This window comes from Periplaneta americana, chromosome 15 (genome assembly GCF_040183065.1).
Source record: "Periplaneta americana isolate PAMFEO1 chromosome 15, P.americana_PAMFEO1_priV1, whole genome shotgun sequence".
NCBI lineage: Eukaryota > Metazoa > Arthropoda > Insecta > Blattodea > Blattidae > Periplaneta > Periplaneta americana.
In genome coordinates this window covers 166,480,796-166,498,561 of record NC_091131.1, presented here as the reverse complement: position 1 = coordinate 166,498,561, position 17,766 = coordinate 166,480,796, and the positions used below count along the sequence as shown (strand labels likewise).

The window sequence follows — 17,766 nt, the reverse complement described above, 5'->3', positions numbered from 1 at the left end:
CAATTAATTACGTAAGTGAGAACAACTCTGTACTTTTTTCAAGCAAACGTTGTTCTTTTAAAATTGAAGACCTGAATTGACAAACATCCGAAGTCCATTGAAATAAACTTTTTCAAGAAAGCAAAAAAAAAAAAAAAAAAACTACATAGGCTTGCAAATAAATACTTGTATGATTCAAAAGCAAAGGGTTAGAGCAGGACTTGGATTACTCTTTTTCACAGGATAGTAGCTTATGTCAAACACAACTTAAAAGTCAAATTCCGTAAATTTCTGATTTGGAATGTTTGACAATTCAAGTCTTCAATTAACGTATAAAAATCGAGTCAAGATCATCAGCAAAATTAATTTCTATTAACTATAACATTTTAAGTTACAGTTTTAAAAGAAGAAAGAGAAAATATGAAACATTTTGATTCCCTGTTGAAAACTAAAACCTTAACATAAAACTTCAACTCATTCAGAAAATTTCATGATAGAAACACGACACGAATTCCCGAAAGGCTGCTCATGTTCAGACCTATAATAATATAACAAATAATAAATTTAGCCTGCTAGATCCCGTAAGGGCAAGGGTCTCCTGACTGACAGGGCTTGGCTCAGTAGACTTCACTCGTTAGGTGAGCCAATCCTAAGCAGTGTTCTATGTACACAAACACTATATGCACTTGTAAGATTCGCATCACACTACACACTGAGGACGGTGGCTTCTAGATTTCTCCATAGCTGTCTGTCTCTTGTACTGCTCGTCCAATGTGGTCCTGCCTTCTTCTTGAAGAAGTCGGCCCATCTAGTTGTCTGTCGTCCCACTCTTCTTCTGCCGATCCTGGGATCCCACAATATCAGTCTATGCGTCCATCGTCTGTGGTCCATCCTTACCACATGCCCTCCCCATTTCCACTTTAGGTTTTCGGCGGTGTTTAGGACGTCTTTCATGCCGGTACGGTTGCGTAGCTCCTCGTTCCTTACTTTGTTCCTCAGAGAAAGTTGCAGGATTTTTCTTTCCATACTGCGTTGGCAGGTTTGAAGCATATGCTTCTGTTTTGATGTTAGGGACCAGGTTTGACATCCATACAGTAGGACTGGTAATACACATTTTTCCAGGGTCTCAACCTTTAAGCTTAGCTTCTGGAATTTGTCTGTAAGTATGCACTTTAGAGACCAGAACTTCTTCCATGCCATACTGATTTGTCTCTCTACTTCTTTCTCTGAATTGCTGGAGAAGGACAGGTTCTGGCCCAGGTAGGTATAATCTTCCACATATTCTAGTGGCTGGCCATTTAAGTGGATCGGGTCTTCAGACACATTAGCAGGGAACGGATTTATATGGACTAAAAATATATGAAATATGTAAATATATATGTAGTTATTTTTACCAAAATATGGAATTAAATATGGATTTTTACCAAAATATGGAATTAAATATGGACTTAAAATTATAAAAAAATGACTATGTACGTTAAATATTGGTACATTTTAATCAAACTAAACAAAAAATATAATGGACGTACCTTATCTTCCAATGTAGTTTCAACAAAACACAATTTTTATTGTCTGTTACCATAACAATAGGTTACAAACATTTCTTTCAAGTGCTGAAAAGTGAATCTTCTTCTATTGTCTCTGAGGATAGATTTATACTGACTAAAAGAGCGTTCGACGTCACAAGAAGTAACTGGTACATAATTCAATTTCACAATGTCTGCTGGGGATAAGTCCAAGTTAATCTTCACTGTTGATTCACCACTCATCACAGCAACAACCTTTTGTAGTTCTTCATATCCAGGGTTTTTTGAAAGTACAGTGTCCACCTTAGCTCTTACTGCATCTGCAACTTTACCTCTACCACGATTCAGTTGTTCCACAGTACTATTTATAATTTCAAAACTTTCAGATAGTGAAAGGTGCCTATTTTGGAGACTTTTGAGCGTTTTTATGATGCATGAAAATGTATGCTGAATGTGAGCTAAGTCATTCTTCACACTTATGTCACAGGTAACTGTTTTCGCAGTATCAATTGAGACTGCATCTTCAGAGTCCAATGCAAGGAGAACATTGTTAATAGAGTCTATATGTTCGGCATAATATTCAACTGCTTCTAGCCATGTACCCCATCTAGTTAAAATTGGCTTTGGTGGCAATGGAATTTCAGGGTACATTTCTTTCAACACGTTAACTCTACTGGGAGCTTTGAGAAATACTTTTTTCACTGATGAAATCAACAAATCTACTTTAGGGAAATTGTCTCTGACCACTTCTGCCACACGATGAAATGCATGCGCCACACAAGTAAAATGAGTCAATTTAGGATATACAACAGATAATGCTTGTCCAGCTTTGACCATATAAGGGGCAGCATCGCTAATAAAGAATAACACATTATCGTACATAATACCCTTTGGCCACAGGATACCCATAGCTTCGTTGAACAGTTTAACTATAGTTTTGTTATTGCACTTTTCTAGAACATCACAATGTAAAAGAATTCGTTCAGAATATTGTTCACTTAACAAACCGATAACTACATTACCAACAAGTCTACCTTCTTTGTCGGGAGTCTCATCAATGGAAACCCAAATTGAACTATCTTTAATTTCATCTCTTATCTTCTGTATTGTCTCATCGTAGATGGATGGAGCATACGTCTTCCTAAGTGTTGACTCATCCGGGATTGTATGTTGAGTATATTTTTCAAGGAATTCCCTGAAGACCTTATTCTTTAGTTTGTAGAGAGGAATATCAGCAGAGATGAGAGAACGGCACAGGTCGATGTTAAACTCAGATCTTACATTCGATGTTGTTGGTTGTGTTAAAAACAATTGTCTCTGCTTGGAATTTAGTTGTTTGTTGGCCTGATGTTTACTAGTTGTAATGTGTTGTTGCACCAGGAACTTTTGTGTAGATGATACTGCACACTGACACAAATTACAAAATAATATTTTATTGTCAGTTGATAAACCATCTTCTTTAAATTCTGAAATGTAACTTGTTAGTTTTGATTTTAAATTGACTGAATGACGTACTTTTGGCATATTTACCGTCTTTATAGTATGATTTACAAAACTGAACCTATGTGTACTCTGACTGGCATTTAACTGTTGAGCTGCACAACTGAAGTCTGTTAAAAATTTTAAATTAAATTAATACAGTTTTGTAACTTACTTTCCCATTGTTGATAGGACTGCTAATTTTCAAATAACTCTGATGTTAAAGGGATTACTGAACATGTGTTTAAATCTCTATTGTTGAAATGTATTTTTAAAAGTTAATGGAATTTTGTTTTGTTTTATTGTTAAACCTAATAAATATGGACTGTTTTATATGAAATATGGAAAATATATGGAAATTAACGAAAATATGTACTAAACTCTAAAATATGGAAAAATATGGAAAATAAAAGTAGGATTTTTCAACCCTACACATTGTGAAACATAAAGATAATGCAAAATATAAATTATATTAGCTTTATAAGTAAATATGTATTTACATATAAATCCTTTCCCTGGTCATTAGTTTCGTCTTTTCTGGGTTCATGGATAAGCCTGCCTCTTTGCTGATCCTGTCCAATTTCAGACCCTATAATCTGCCTTAAATTGTTAATAGAAAGTAGAAGAGAATACAATTTAAATACTTTCTACATATTATTTACCCATTACGACAATGACTTTCACTGCATGCAAAGGGAACAACTACTACGCCTAATAAAAGTAATAACTAGAATCTACACAAAAAATAATATACTGTATATAAATCTTTTTTGTCGGGTTATTATCTACAATTATATCTTGAATGAAAAGGGCACTGAAAGTTTAGAATGGACTATAATCTAATAACGGACTTCCATGTTTGATTCTATGAAACAACTAATCAAAATTAAACTCAGATCTGCCCAGAAACAAGAAAATTCGGATGAAGCAAAAGATAAAATCTCGAAATTGTATTGACTAACCCCGAAATAATTCCCAAAGGACCACGTAAATCTGCTGTTGTGATGTTCAAGTTGATAACAGGTCATAATTTTGGCAAGCCACTTGCACAGGATACGTCTGCCTGTGTATTGTGTGATGCAAATGAAGAGATGGACATGGAACACATTAAAAGAAGCACAGCATTGCCACATGGAGATGACATCATACAAAATACTGAAGTGCAAGACAGTGAATGACTTCTTTGGCAAGCACCTATGTAATTGGACCAACAACAACAACATGCTGAAATGCAGAAAAGCACCATTCTGCTTCTGCTATAACCTGACATGGAAATGGTTATACTTACTTACTTACTGGCTTTTAAGGAACCCGGAGGTTCATTGCCGCCCTCACATAAGCCCGCCATCGGTCCCTATCCTGAGCAAGATTAATCCAGTCTCTACCATCATATCCCACCTCCCTCAAATCCATTTTAATATTATCTTCCCATCTACGTCTGAGCCTCCCCAAAGGTCTTTTTCCCTCTGGCCTCCCAACTCTATCTGCATTTCTGGATTCGCCCATACGTGCTACATGCCCTGCCCATCTCAAACATCTGGATTTAATGTTCCTAATTATGTCAGGTGAAGAATACAATGCGTGCAGTTCTGCGTTGTGTAACTTTCTCCATTCTCCTGTAACTTCATCCCTCTTAGCCCCAAATATTTTCCTAAGCACCTTATTCTCAAACATCCTTAATCTCTGTTCCTCTCTCAAAGTGAGAGTCCAAGTTTCACAACCATACAGAACAACCGGTAAGTCTTGCATACTTGCACAAATAAACATTTTCTTTGCAACCACAAATCTATTAATTTAAGTTACATATAATATAAAAAAGGGAAAAAGACCTTTAGGGAGGCCGAGACGTAGATGGGAAGATAATATTAAAATGGATTTGAGGGAGGTGGGATATGATGATAGAGACTGGATTAATCTTGCTCAGGATAGGGACCGATGGCGGGCTTATGTGAGGGTGGCAATGAACCTCCGGGTTCCTTAAAAGCCAGTAAGTAAGTAAGTAAGTATAATATAAAATATACAACATGTATTACTGTACACATGTTAAACCAACTTCAAAGTGAGCTGTTCAATTTTATTATTATAATATGAAGGATACAGGGGAAAAGAGATCAGGGTCACATGAAGCAAATTTTTCAGGACAGCAAATTGAAAGCGTTCTTTCATAAACTGTGTGCTACTCAAAGAATAATCGTTTATGCTAAGTAATATTTAACATGATGATAGTCAACTAAAATATGATTGTAAATTGAATTAATCTGTTTACTACAGTAATTCGCATGATATGTATTATCAGTTGTATATTTCAACTAATTGAATTGTTCATGTTTTTAAATTGAATTAATTTACTTGCTATGTATTATATTTTTATAGCTCAACTGATGAATAATTGTTTAGGTTTGTAAACTGAATCATCTACTCGCTATATACTATTTTTTGTTGTTGATCCACCAATATAGCTCAGCTGGTGGACTTGCTAGCTTGCTGATCCAGAGCTGAGCTCAGGCTTGGGTTGGATCCCCATTTGGTCTGATTACCTGGTTGGGTTTTTTCCGAGGTTTTCCCCAACAATAGAACAAATGCCAGATGATCTATGGCAAATCCTCACTTCACTTCATCTCACCAAAAAATTGTAATCTTGTAAAATTTTGACTTGTTCCACACCTTAAAGTTCCATGCTAATGTAAGATCTATGGAATACAAATGAAATGAAATGAAAAAAAAAAAAAAAAGAAGTTACATTGACATATTAAGGTACAGTCACACGTCGCTACTTTTGCAGCACTGCAGTACAAAAAACTGCGCAACTCTCGTACTGTGACATGTGAACAACGGTGCAACCCGAAAAGTAGCGGCTCCCAAACCTGCTAGCTACTTTTCCATGCTGCGCGCAGCTTAGAAGTAGCAACGTGTGAACAGGGTTCTTAGGGTTGCAGCCGCAGCATTTTTGATATCGGTTTTGTTGAAACTTTTGCTGCGGTTGCAACCAGTGTTACCACCCAAATGTGTCAATGATACTTTTATTGTTTGGATATATTTTAATGTTCAATGTGATGAAAATAAATTATTTGTAACAGTTATTAAATACACAACACAGTCTGAGCATAACTGCTGACAATATAATTCATTTTTTTAATTTTCCGTAGCATAGTTCCAAACAGGAGGGTTGCCAACATTGATTACGTGAATATACTATTGGTTATCATTTAAGTATATAGGCGTTTTTAAAAGCTTTATAGTAAAAATAATGTCAATTTCTGAATACTAGATACGACAGAAAAGCAAATAATAGATAAGTACGCTTTCGCATGAGTTTCTTAATAATGCGAACATAACCACAAAATGTATATTGAGACGTCAACACGGAGATGGAAACCTGCAGCATGACTGAGGCTGCAAAAGTAGCGCTTTGTGTGTGAACAGACTCGCAACCTCCAGTTGCAACTTTTGCTGCACTCGGGTTGCGCAGCACGAAAAGTAGCGTGCAGCGCACTACTTTTGGCTTACGTGTGAACACGACACGCAACTTTTGCAGCTGCAGTATAAAAGTTATGCAGCAAAAGTAGCGATGTGTGACCGTACCTTTAGTTACCTATTTGTAATAATAACTCGTTTCTCGCTTTTAGTGAACCCTGATCTCCCCTCCCCCTCCCCCAGTACTCTTCAATGTAAGGGTCCTTAACATGATATCGTTATCTGTGGGAGTCACTTCAACCCTAGATACAAGCTTGCACCTTGCAATTCTGATTTATTAGTGCACACACTCATGAACCGCCGAAATTGGTGTAGGTGCCTTGCTATGCTGTGATTACACTTTATTCTTACCGAAGAGACTGGTTCTCTTAGAACTCCTAACTGCACAAGATCTAGTTGTTGGTAGCAGCAGTAAACTACGAGGGTGGATTCCTTACTATACTGTCAGAAAATGTATTTTGAAGCAGTAGCTGTGTTTGACATGAAATAAACTAAACACGTTTTTAATTTGGAATTTATTTGTATTACTGTTAGTACCTGACTGGTTATTCCCACTCCTCTCAAGACAAGATGGCATTTATTACTGTATTTCATAGTTTGTGTACTATGTCTTTATTTTAATCGGCTATTTAACGACACTGTATAAATTGTGAAGTTGTTGTTGTTCTTTAATCAACTGTCCGAAGACAGGTCTGAACCGCACAAGTGATACCAAGAAGGCACCACTTATGAGGCAACTAGGCCAGGAGATAATGGGGTAGGGTGGCTAGTTTCTTTCCTTCTGATTGTGAAGTTATCCAACATTAATGGAACTGATGATAGTGAGATGACATTTTGTGAAATATGTCCTAGAATTTATACTCGTAAGGAAGACATTTATATGAAAGAAAATGCAATACTCTACACTACTGAGCATTCCCTTCATGTACGGTATTGAAACAAGTATAATACATGACTGTAATTCAAATGAATACTATGGCAAACATATGTGAGTAGCAGCAACAAACCTTCGAAATCATAGTGAATACTAGCACCAGTCTATGCTGTTAATAGTGTTGCTTCATATAATGAAAATTGTCAGGTCTATTTCTGTTATTCACAGCTTCATTCTTGAGTATCGCCTTAAATAGGCCTTAATTATAATGAAAATGTAAAGAAACAAAATAAAATGTTATGTAATAGAATTTGTACTGGGTGTTCAGTTCAAAGTGTGTCATGGCTCGCTGTATGCCGTCATGTGGCTAGCCGATGAGCCTAGAGAATTCAATCTTCCTACACTTCCGCAGAGGTGTATAACCTATGAGGCAGAGAAGTTGCCTAGCAAGTACGGCGTTCATTCTGAAGAGTACGTACCGATACGTACGGTAATGCCGGTAGTGGCAGGAATGTGAACTGTTTGGAAATACGTACTGTCGGGATATGGGGAGAGGGTTAAGACGATTACTTACGTATTTGTTGACATTAACTTCGACGGTCAACATGGACACGGAGCATTTGATTTGTGTTGTGGAATGTTACCGTACGCAACCGATGATAACAAATATCCTGCGTACGACTTGCCGGCGCAAAACACAGTTCGAAAGAGGTTATGGTAGCACATAGACCTTACAGACCGCCATCTGTTGCTACAAAGTTCAAGTTATACCGTACACGTTCTCAAGTTCAGATTGAAGAATGCCTTAAATAATAGGTAACTTCTCTGACATATAAGCTGAAACTCGCTTCAAATCGGTGACCCAACAACAGTGACGTCAAGACACACTTTGAAATGAACACCCAGTATATGAAGTTAAGATTGTACACAAAGATGTGTATGTTGTTAGAGTCAGGTCAACAGATTACAGATGCCAAATGAAGTGCTGATTCAGCCTATGCAGTGTACCTATGCAATTAGTGTTTTAAGACTAGTAGGTTACCTGTAACACGTTGTTAGTAGACACTTCGCCCAGAGCTCAGGTGATAAGGCATGTTTCCGAGCTAACTTCTGAGCAGACTTTACTTCATGCTTAGTTCGCCGCGCCATAGGACTTCCTGGCACAGCTCCGCTCAAACGAGATCCTGTATTGTGGAACTTTAATTCCTTGCGACTGAATAGGAGGGGATCCAACACAAAGCTCTGAAATATTATCAACAATTCATACTAAGTATAAACATTTCATCCATTACAAATCACTCAAAAATAACATAAGTTATGTAGGTTCACACAAGTTTATTTCCTACCACTTTCAGTCATCAAATTTAGGCCCGATTGTATAAACCATTTAATCTTAGATCAGAGGTTAAATTGATCCTTGTTTCAGTTGAACTTGGAATTTTGTGTTGTATAAAGTCTAATCTGAGATTAATTTGTCTCAAACTAAAGTCAACTTTGACTGAAGAAATTTCTCCGATTAAGTTAGATGATCCAAGTTCAGTTATTTCTTTTCTGTTTGAAATATACGAGTGACAGATTGTGCAAATAAAATACCGGTATCCATTATTATTATTAATATTAATAGATATGTTAGGTTGCCTTAATACACAAACATTCTTATATTTTATAAGGCTCTATCGTGTTCAGAAGTATCAAATAACATAAACTATAATTATATTATGTTTATAACAACCATTAATTATTAATGGATATGATAGGTACATTCATAAATGTACCTAACTGTATTACTAAAGGAAAATTGTCGTTTTATAAAGCTTTATTATGTTTAGCATTATCAAACACCATAAAATGATAACAACTTGGAGAACAGTCAACCTTCTTCTTATTGTCCACCATTATTTACATTGCACAAAAAAAAAAAACAGTGTCTCCAACAGAGTGTAATACGGGAAGTCGCCATAAAGTAGTTGTAAAGTCGCTAGATTTCTCATTATCAACAAAGAAAGATTAAATTTTGTCACTATGGGGTGCTAAAAAGGTCACTAAATCCCTATTTAAGCAATATAAAAGTTAAAGGAAATTGTTGTTGAAAACAAACCTGTGTAACATGGTCCGTGCATCACGTATTTCACCTGTTTATGCGATGTTGCCAAATCCTTTTCACGTGAACTTAGATTGCATTTGAACCAAGGTAATTTGATCGCAGAAAAGTTTTATACAATAGAAGAACTGTCTGAACTCGGTTCACTTTTCGATCTTCGATCAAAGTTGATCTTTAGTCAGGGAGTTTTATACAATTGGGCCTTATTGTCATAACATCTTAGTTCTCCATGATATTCTATGCTGCAAAACTCATCAGAAGATAAGAACATTTTAGTTATGTATGGGTTCTTCTTGTCAACTCACACATTCAACACAGTTTACAAAAGGATGATTATCTGTTTATTTTAACGTTTATATGTGACAGAACTACTGGCCACATGAAAAATAAAAAGCTAACCTATTGGACTCTTTCTTACAATATTCGTTCTAAACACTTTTAAAATAAAATATTTATTGTAATAAAAATGGTATGGATTAAAGTAGGACTTCATGAAAACTAGGGACTTAAGCTTCAAAGCTGCCATAATGTCCTTGAAGAGGGTATTACAACTACATTATACAATGAAACTCAACCTTATAAAAATACATTCTGCCAAGTGGCAGTCCTGTGGGTTCTGGAGGCATTATAAACACAGTCCGTTCACTCTGATGCGATTCATCAAGTTCAAGAAGTCGGCCATCTCCATCATCACTGTCCACCTAAAAATGACAAACAGCAAAGATACATTTTCCGAAGCGTAACATTCAAATTATATATTTTTCTATATCTTTCTGTGGAATTTCTCTGACCCTTTTACCCTCAAAACACGAATCAATACAACGTGCAGCAGTGAATTAACTGATTATGTAATGCCATAAGCATTTAAAAATTCTCTATTTTATTAATTTAACACATACTAAATGATGATACAATCCTTAAAAATAACAACACGAAGATGACCTCCATTTCATTTCACATACTCTGTCGGTGTGGTGTACATGGCCACAGAAATTCCAGCCATCTATTCCCAGATTCATTCTTTCAGGTTCTGGATGTTGCATGGTGCTGCTTATTGTTTTAGGATTTTCGCTTGACCAATACCGAAAGTTTTCCTTAATGACAAAGTCTGAAAGGTATAAATGAGCTCATCACTCATCAAAAGCTCGTTTGTAAGATCTGGACTCACATTTGTCATACTCATTAACTGTCTGCATGATCATCATCATTCAAATCTTACGAGTAGTAGTGGAGATCCTCCACATGGTGCAATAAAAATGCCAAGGAACTGCAAACCTACTTGCTGAATAGCTGGTTACAACTTCTTTGAAAAGCTCCTTCTCCTCTTGCAACATTTTCTGGTATATGTACACATTTTACAATATCAACTCTTTTCTTTAATGTAAAGTTGTTTCCTTGAAGTTATTTTATCCACGTATTAAAATAGTTCTGAAACGCATGCTGCACAATCATACAAGGATCAATGGTTTCACAGTGAATGCCCAACAACTCCATATCAACTGAATGGTTAAGTGGGGATTGCAAGATAGAGATAGTCATATTCTCCCTACTACTCAGCAATCAGCGTTACAGAATATATTGCACCTTGTATGGTTAGGGCTGTGTAGAAGCATCAACTGTGGTTTTGAACCCTGCCCAGAGTGTGGATGTCTACTATCTATACGGCAGGTATTGTCTCAGGTGGAGGCATAGCATTATGCTGACATGTCACAATAATCCCACCATGTCATTCTAGTGTACCTACAAAATACAGTAGAACCTCTATTATCCGTGGTAATGAAAGGGGTGAACTGAACAGTTAATGGAAAAAAATCGGATAATCCGTACCATAACTGATTTTCATAAATTAAGAGCATGGTCTTGTGGCTAGCATGCTACGTATTGAATCTCAAGTTCACTAATTTAAATTTGCTGTCAACGACGGGGTTTTAAGGGTCAAGAGAACTCCTTGTGATGGTTGTCTGTAGAGAGATGGGAATAGTACAGTTCTCGTGTTATAGATTTACATGTTCATGCTTATACAACTTATAGTTGTTTTTCATTAAATCTCTCATATTTATAACGCTAGTTTCGTATTCTGATATGAGATGAGCCACAGTTTCTCCTTTCAAATATATATATATATATATATATATATATATATATATATATATATATATTATTTGCACCTCTTTTTTTTTTAATACTGTGTGTAACACATTTTCTTTTGACACCTGTTAAAAACATTTTAGAAGTTATACAGTATGGCCACTCGGACAGTAAGGATAAGGACTGAATAGTGCACGGGTTTGCAATTGTGGATTTCTGAAAATCATTCCTTTGAAAGCAGGTAGTGACTATTTTACATGTTGGAAAATGCACCCCCTTCCACAAGTAATTATTTGTGTTGCCGGCAGCGAAAGCATTTCTACTGCGTACTGTGTTAACATTAAAGCCTTGTAATAACCCTCATTAAAAATACATAGGCCTACTAACATAATTTACAGGACTTCATATTTTCTTCTGCTTAAAAAAATAGCTAGAGAAAAACAGTCAGATAATCCGCAGATCGGTTAATAAGGTGACGGATAATCAGTGTTCTACTGTACTACGAAACCTTGGCTACAGAGAACACTGACAGAGGTTTAAAAATCCTTGATAGATAGAACTGAACTGAACTGATTAGGCACAAGTACACCCATGGAAAGAAAACTGGCTGGCTGAGAACCATCTTCGTAGCTGCCATGCAGTACAGAAATTTTACATCATACTATTTTTATCATTCTACTCACTGTTTTCCTTCCCACGCCTTTAGAACAAATCTAACCCTGTTCTGCTGCTAACTCTAACTCACGAAACTTCAAAATACTCGAATTTAACAACAAATACGTTTTCAGTGCCCACGATTTTCACTGCACATACATGTGGAAAGGCTTAATGCAGTAGCTCATTGGTAAAAATGCTTGACTAAGAAACAAGTTACAGTGTTCAATCTCGTCTTCCTACTTCATTTTTTTTTTAATTTGTATTTTCATGTGACATTAGTTTTATTGCACTATCACTGTCATAATATTTTGCTCATATTGTGTCTTATTAGTACGGCAATTTACTAACATACCCAAAACAGCAACCTGTTTTTATGGTGTACATTTGTTGCTGTTAACATTCAGCAGTTTGTGTGTATCTCGACAAGAATTTAACTTTGATAAAATGACTTGTGCTAATTAAAGTCCATCACTGCAGAACAACAATACACTTAAATGATAATATAATCAAATAATGACGATAATTACTTCGAATTGACAATGCCTATTACATTAAGTAATAGCTTTTACAGAGCTTTCCTTATCAAATGATTCTGTCTGCACCTCATGGTATATTGGCCGTAATATGTGTTTCCGATGTTAAAACTCCATGAGGATCAAACATTGTTGAGCTATATTTTGCCTTTCGTTATAAAATTAAATAATTATTTTAAAAATTCAGTAATTAAATTTACATAACCCTTTTATACACATGTTATTCTTAACATTCCATCGTAAATGTTTTTATAATATTAATGTTATGCAATAATTCCACTTGTGGTAAATACGAAAAAGACTACAAGTTTCATTTAAAGAAACACAATGTTATGATGAAAGAGTAATGGAACGGAGAAACATTCTCTCCGGCGCCGGGATTTGAACCCGGGTTTTCAGCTCTATGTGCTGATGCTTTATCCACTAAGCCACAACGGATACCCACCCCGGAGTCGGACAGAATCGTCTCAGATTAAGTTCCAACTCTTGGGTTCCCTCTAGTGGCCGCCCTCTGCACTACGTCATAGATGTCTATGAACGTAGGACTGAAGTCCACACATGTGCTGAGGTGCACTTGTTATGAGTGACTAGCTGGCCGGGATCCGAAGGAATAAGCGCCGTCTTAAATCACGAAGTGATTTACGCATATCATATATATTATTTAATGTACCGAAGTACATATGATATTTCCATGCAGATATTCTGCGTCATCATACGATGAAAAAGTGATGGGTATCCAGTGTGGCTTAGTGGATAAAGCATCAGCACGTAGAGCTGAAAACCCGGGTTCAAATCCCGGCACAAGAGAGAATTTTTCTCCGTTCCATTACTCTTTCATCGTATGATGACGCAGAATATCTGCATGGAAATATCATATGTACTTCGGTACATTAAAATAATATATATATAACACAATGTTAACTTGATTCTGTAAATTGTTACTGAATTTATGAGCATTTAAATTTTGTTTCTCCATATTCCCACCCTTCATTCAATATACTCATAGGGTGGAATGCATCGCATATTTCCATTTTTCCAACATGAGCTACGTGATCTTCTGGATGATGTACCTCTTTGGGAAAGACAGCTGTCATGGTACACACATGATGGAGTACTAGCTCACTTTCATTTGAACATTCAGAGTTCTTAAGCACAAGCTTCCCAACCAGCTGAATCACCATGGCATCCCTGACTTCAACCTTTTGGATTTTTTGTTTGAGGTTATTTGAAGTGATTGAGTATTCCAGTCCTGTTGGTAATTTTAACAAACGCACTGCCAATGGTTTTCAAGGCATTAGAGAATGCAGGAATATGCAAGGAAGAAAGGTGCTGATGCCTGCTTCATCATGAATGGCGGTCATATTGAGCATATGATATAACACTCTCTAATCTCCACTGCATATCGGATGTTGTGTTACCCCAAAGCACTTGCACTCACGAGACATAATAAAACCCCATATATTTCGGAATGAGCCAATTATGTTGATTAGGACTTTTTGTCTTGTTTCACTGTCTTCTATTCACCTATGCAGTTTGTACCTATTATGTAACACTCTGCATACAGATGGCAATTATAAAATATCATTAGTCTGGTCTATATATGTTTTTCAGTATTACAATATGCTTACACGAGTATTAACAATTAGTGTATGCCTTCTCACTTGATTACAAAAAGTCGGTGACAAGAGGGGTTGTTCAGTCAACTGTCCGAAGACAGGTCTGGACCTCACAAGTGATACCAACATGGCACCACTTACTGGTGTATATACTGAATGGACACCCAAGAACAGTCCTTTTCTGGGCAACATAATTTTCCCAAAATATATTCAAGAAACATACAATAATTCTAAATAACACACGTTCAAATTGCAAATATGTAATAATAGATCCTTAAAAAACCAATCACAACTGGGGACCAAAGACGGAACATTTTCTTAGCATGACATGATATTCATTCAGCTATAAAGGAGATATGAGATGTATGTGTACGAGTATAATGTTGAAGGTGATTGGCATATACTAATATTATCTCTAATATCAACAAGTATCTACACATATAAATGTAGCTTCTCACCATTCTAAACCTTGATGACTATGCATATCGCAACATCAGGATTAGTTTTAATCGTATTAATGTCAGGTTGAATTTATGCCATTAACTGTATCATTTGGTGGTAAATTAAAAAAACACAGCTGGTCAATTTTTGTTTCTGTGAGTATGCATAGCTAGACACAAAGCAAATGGCGAAAGATTTCCTACTGGCAGGGACCCATCACAGCAGTCTACTCATGAAGGAACATCAAGTTTCAACCTGTTTTTAACAAACGAGCTCTAGGGACCAAGTCACAGTGGTATAAGTGTTCCATCACAAATGGAAGAATGTCATGTCAGCATGCTGACTTGCCATGACTACATAAGCGTCCACTAAGTGGTGAAGAGAGAGTATGGTCAGTGGATTTGCCTGACAATCCTCCTGGCTAGGTAATAATAATAATAATAATAATAATAATAATAATAATAATAATAATAATAGTAATAATAATAATTATTATTATTATTATTATTATTATTTATTTATTTATTTAGAATATTAACGTGCAAAAACAACAGCACAAGGCCAATTACAGTTTGCACGATACAAAACAGAACAAAACAACAAATGATGATGAGAATGATTGATAGAAAATGGCAATGAGATGAAATACAAACAATATAATAGTCTACATCAATCATTGATAAATAATAATAATAATAATAATAATAATAATAATAATAATAATAATAATAATAATAATAATAATAATAACAACAACAACAACAATAATAATAATAATAATAATAATAATAATAATAATAATAATAATAATAATAATAATAAAGGTAAAGGTATCCCCGTAACATGCCATGAAGGCAGATGGGGGCATGGAGGTAGAGTCCTATGCTTTCCATGACGTCGGCACTAGAATGAGGTGGTGTGGTCGGCACCACGCTCTGACCCTTTTACCCCTGGGAAAGACCCGGTACTCAAATAATAATAATAATAATAATAATAATAATATCTATTTATTTATTATGGCGAAGTTAAAGCCATCAGGCCTTCTCTTCCACTTATCCAGAAACAAAAGAAGCTGATACAATTTTACAGACTAATATTTAAAGAACACTAATAAAAATTGATATAGTTATACAAGCACAAGTCGAGTAAAATAATGCGAACATACTAAATAACAATTACAAAATAATATAAGGCTAGAAGTTACACTCAATGAATAAGCAAGCAGCAAGTGAACCAAAATTACAAATTACAAGAATAACAAATTCAAATGTAAATTATAACTATACAACACTGAGCAATATTACATATATATACATATACACACAAAGGAGAATTAAACCTGAATACTGGTCACGTGTTTAAACAATTCACTTTTAAATTGCAATATCGTTCGACGGTTCCTGAGGGAGATGGATAGGGAGTTCCAGAAACGAATTGCTGATACTGTGACCTGTGTCATATGGACCTGCTAACAGCTTCGGGATTGCATACACATGGTATAACCATCTTGAATATTCACTGAGCTCCTAGGTCACTACTATTAATGAAGAGCACCTCGCTGCTATAGGATTAGCATCCCTTGTCATAAACGTATTTGTTACATCTGAGTGAAACAAAGCGAAGTCTATTTTAAATACCGATTTTCGTAGATACAAAAATAATATGCAATGCCTAATTTAATGTAAACCTTGTGTATTAAATAAATAAAAATGAAAATTTGAAATTTGAATATTACAAATAATGATAACAGCATGTTGATTATTCACAATCATCTCTCTTGCTTCAATGTTGTTGTTCTCCTATTGTCAGAATGTAAGCCATCACACAGTAAAATGTGTTGCTTGTTTGAAATTTCATTTTTGATACACTGCAACTAATCCTACAGAATTTATAATTTTATCTAAAACTACAATTTAACTGGAAAACTTAGAAAATGAAATTAGAATGTTATTTCTATTCAATTCCTTAGTTCTTATTTTACTACAATTCTGCACAGATAATCTGTGATGAGAATTTAAAGGGTCTTCAAAACAGTCACATTCATTATGAATGTCCACATTTTTATCAGAACTCTGGATTACAGTACTATACCACTGAAGACAGGGGTTTTCCTTCCACTCACTTCCAAAGTGTTTACCTAATAACTTCTGAACATCCGCAAGTTTCTCTGAGTTTATTTTGACCCCTATTTTCATTGGTGAAGGATTCATTTACAACTGTTTTTTAGCAGGTTTCCATTGCTCAGGATTAAATTTACGTTTTCTAGTCAGTTAACATATTGTGCTCCATAATGAACTCAAGGTGCCCCAAAATCCTTAAATTTTAATCAAATTTCGAAATAAAAGAGAACATACAACATCCAAGCTCGACAGAATATAAATATTAACTGGTCACCATGACAGTTTTAAGCTAATATGATTGGCTGAAATGGTCAAGTCTGCATTTGAAACAAACTATCCGATTATGGAAGTAACAACATATTTTAACGTTCACAAAAAGATATAAATGATCGTTTCTGAAATAATTAGACCACAGATTTGGAAAGAGCACGAAAAATATTATATGGACTGATTCTAACTAAATTTCGATAAAAATGGCGTATGTCCATCTTTAATACTAAGCTCCTCACGTATCATTAACTTGGCTTCTCCAAATGCAGTTGACCTTAAAACTAAATATCCTCACATAATACTAACACTATGTAAAAAAATTATATCAATGATACATAACCATTTCAACAAATAATGCATGTAATGTTTCCTACCTTCTCGGTGCATTCATCAAAGAAGGCCAAACTAGCATCCATATCAGATACAAATGACCTTTCTTCAATAAATCGTATGAACATTTGTGTCTTCATGACTAAGGTGAAGAACTTATTATGAGTCTTATCTCGTGAACGGAGAAACCCTGAAAATAAAAACGATAAACTTTTGCATGAAATGTAACCTCTTCAATCTTCCTTTTCCTCATCTTTGTCATTATTGGGTAGTTAGTT

At 35.4% G+C, this 17,766-nt stretch overlaps 1 protein-coding gene across 2 annotated transcripts in view; it reads right to left on the bottom strand.

Moving 5' to 3' along the window:
- Crag (DENN domain-containing protein Crag) overlaps positions 1-17,766 on the bottom strand; it is a 219,850-nt gene that overhangs the window by 104,906 nt on the left and 97,178 nt on the right. For both annotated transcript variants that reach the window (XM_069848500.1, XM_069848499.1), the window contains exons 13-15: positions 17,533-17,678; positions 10,009-10,134; positions 8,375-8,574 (exon numbers count right to left, since the gene is read on the bottom strand). In XM_069848500.1, coding sequence (XP_069704601.1) covers positions 8,375-8,574; positions 10,009-10,134; positions 17,533-17,678 — 472 coding nt within the window. The remainder of the gene's footprint in view (positions 1-8,374; positions 8,575-10,008; positions 10,135-17,532; positions 17,679-17,766) is intronic.